We start from the raw sequence: 3,340 nt of genomic DNA, 5'->3' as shown, positions 1-3,340 counted from the left end.
CATTAACAGCAACAACAACCACAAAAATCTACAAAGAACAGGTTGCATCTTTTATTACCAGTCTAAAATTTGGCTAAACTTGGAAGCAGCTGCACATATTGCTTACTATAGTAGATTTTCAGGGGAAGGATTAGTGCATTTCTGAGTTTCATAAAAAATAGAAATAACACTAAGAAGTTGATATTTTGGTGTCAGATATATGATATATTTTGTATGGTTTCAATGTTTCCAATTTTCAGATCATCACTTACTCTTTCCTTATCTTGGTTTATACAATATAAAATCAGGCAACTAAACTTATGCTAGTACAATCTCTTAATGGCAGACCAGATTTGATGATTTTTAAAGTGTTGATGTAACTCAGCTTAAATGCTGTTTGGAGTAATAACAATTTCTTTATTTTTCATAGCCATATTATGAAAAAAAGTGAAGAAATGGAAACTGCAAATTACACCAGGGTGACAGAATTTGTTCTCACTGGCCTATCCCAGGCTCGGGAAGTGCAACTAGTACTATTTGTTATATTTCTGTCCTTCTACCTGTTCATTATTCCAGTAAATATTCTTATTATTTGCACCATCAGGCTTGACCCACATCTGACTTCACCCATGTATTTTCTGTTGGCTAATCTGGCCTTCCTTGACATTTGGTACTCTTCCATCACAGCCCCTAAAATGCTTGTAGACTTCTTTGTGGAAAGGAAGGTCATTTCCTTTGGTGGGTGCATTGCTCAGCTCTTCTTCTTGCACTTTGTTGGGGCCTCAGAGATGTTCCTGCTCACGGTGATGGCCTTTGATCGATACGCTGCCATCTGCCGCCCCCTCCACTATGCTGCCATCATGAATCGACGTCTCTGCTGTATCCTGGTGGCTTTCTCCTGGCTGGGGGGCTTCATTCACTCTACAATACAGGTAGCTCTCATTGTTCGACTTCCCTTCTGTGGGCCTAATGAGTTAGACAGTTACTTCTGTGACATCACACAGGTTGTCCGGATTGCCTGTGCCAACACCTTCCCCGAGGAGTTAGTGATGATCTTTAGCAGTGGTCTGATCTCTGTGGTGTGTTTCATTGCTCTTCTCATGTCCTATGCCTTCCTCCTGGTGATGCTCAAGAAGCACTCAGGTTCAGGTGAGAGTACCACTCGGGCCATGTCCACCTGCTACTCCCACATCACTATTGTGGTACTAATGTTTGGGCCATCCATCTACATTTATGCTCGCCCATTTGACTCTTTTTCCCTAGATAAAGTGGTGTCTGTGTTTCATACTGTGATATTCCCTCTACTTAATCCCATCATCTACACACTGCGAAACAAGGAAGTAAAAATGGCCATGAGGAAGCTGGTCGACCGATACATTTTATGTAAAGAGAAGTGAAAGATTAATGGCATTTTCTAGAGTCCTTCTGAGGGTTTTTGTCGTAAAGAGGGAAGTATTTGCAGTAGTATTGCTGCTTTTGCTACCTCCTTTTTTCTGAGGTCTTAAATCCCACTAGGTTTTCCCTCTAATTGGTGAAAAAAATAAAGAAATTAGGATGGAGATAAATTTACTCACATTTTCTCTGAAATTTCTGGCAGATCACTATCAGAATTTAAGATATAATGATCTGATAAAACACACATTTTCACTAATTGTTTATTGAGGCTTTTCTGGAGAGGGTTTGGCTCTGAGGAGAATGTATGTCGAGAAATAATAAAGCTAATAAGATCTGGGAGATGTGTCTACCATGAATACAAAGAAGTAAGTGGCTAGTATATGAATATAAGTAGTTTCAAGAGACTATGTTTCCATTTAGTTGCTAAGTCGTGTCCCACTCTTTTGTGACCCCAGGGACTGTATCCCGCCAGGCTCTTCTGTCCATGGCATTTTCCAAGCAAGAATACTGGAGTGGGTTGCCATTTTCTTCTCCAAGTGACCTAATTAAATATTATTATCATGTTTCAGTCTTAGTCCAGTGGGATGATGTTTGGTAAACCATCTCCCTGGGACTGTAAAAATAGATTATTTACTCCTTTGTCTTCTTCCTCTTTCCAGAATGGAAAGTGAGGGTTTATTCATATAAGCCATTTCGACTCATGCCAGGTGGTAACCACTCAACAGTATTGGTGACAGGAGTCAAGATTTTGCCACATGTTGGAAATAAATTTTATAAATTCAGAGCTGAGTGTAGTTTGATTACTGTGTGAGACTCCTCTCTCAGAGGAAGTTGCTAGTCAGCTAGTAGTTTTTAAAGTCAGTCTCCTTACACCTTCCAAGGTGAAAACAGACTTGGAGGAAAGGGATTCTAGGTTGATTGGAGCTGATAGACAACCAGCTGTGTGATTGTTTTAAAGGTCACCTCTTTTGTCAGTCTTTATGTCTTCTGTATTTGCTTATTCTGCCATTTATGTTAAAGTTAAATTAGTAGTGTGTTGCTTTTGTTAGCACTATAATTAAATGTTGTTTACTATTAAATCAAATTTTAAGTTTCTTTTTAAGATATAAATGGAAGAGACCTATAATTTCCGTAATTTTCTTTAACTCTCTAGTGAGAATTCTTTAGTGAATTATTTGTTAGTGATCAATTAATTCCCTAATACTCAGAACCCAATTACTGACCATGCTTCAGAATGTAAAAGATTGTAATGTTTGCGTTTATGCAATTTTAAAAATTTAAATGAACTTTTTAATTTCAAAACTAGAGGATCATTTCATCCAAGGGCAAGAGCACTTTGGGAGCTTTGAGCTTTAGTCATATGTTTTTGATAACATACTATGATTAGATTTTGAGGGAAGTAGGTTCTTGTCAGTATCAGGAATGAATGTGTGTAAATAAATGATTAAAATAATCCTAGGGTTATTCTTTATCTGGATTCTATTTATTGAGGAGGTAATCTCTGCCAGATCCAGTGCACCTCAGGCACATAGAAAGGAATAATGATACTTAACGTCTGTTCTTTGCTTAGGGAGGTTTCCCTACGACGTCACAGTGAGGTTCCCTGCCCCCACATTTGTGTGGAAGCTTTTGCACACTAATAAGCAATTCCTGGACTGCAGAAGGGTGTCCAAGAATTCAGCTCAAATCTGACACTATCTCCTTGGAAACAGAATCGGATTCCATAGGTCAACTGCTCAGTTCCACAGGAACAACCTCCACTTGAGATGCCAGGTACAAGCCCAGGTTGTCATCTGTGCTTCTGCCTGATTGGCTATAAGTCAGAGCTTCCCACAATCCCTTTCTCAGGTTCAATTTGTTAGAACAGCTCACAGAACTTGGGGAAACCTATTTACTCACCATTAGCAACTTGTTACAAAGGATTTCAAAGGATATGCATCAATAACCAGATGAAGAGATATATGGG

At 38.9% G+C, this 3,340-nt stretch overlaps 1 protein-coding gene across 1 annotated transcript; it reads left to right on the top strand.

Moving 5' to 3' along the window:
• Positions 346–1,463, top strand: LOC102184249 (olfactory receptor 4M1). Its single transcript, XM_005685426.2, has one exon. The coding sequence runs from the start codon at positions 417–419 to the stop codon at positions 1,374–1,376; it is 960 nt and encodes a 319-aa protein (XP_005685483.1). The 5' UTR covers positions 346–416; the 3' UTR covers positions 1,377–1,463.

This window comes from Capra hircus, chromosome 10, assembly GCF_001704415.2.
Source record: "Capra hircus breed San Clemente chromosome 10, ASM170441v1, whole genome shotgun sequence".
NCBI lineage: Eukaryota > Metazoa > Chordata > Mammalia > Artiodactyla > Bovidae > Capra > Capra hircus.
This window is presented reverse-complemented; position numbering and strand designations above follow the sequence as displayed.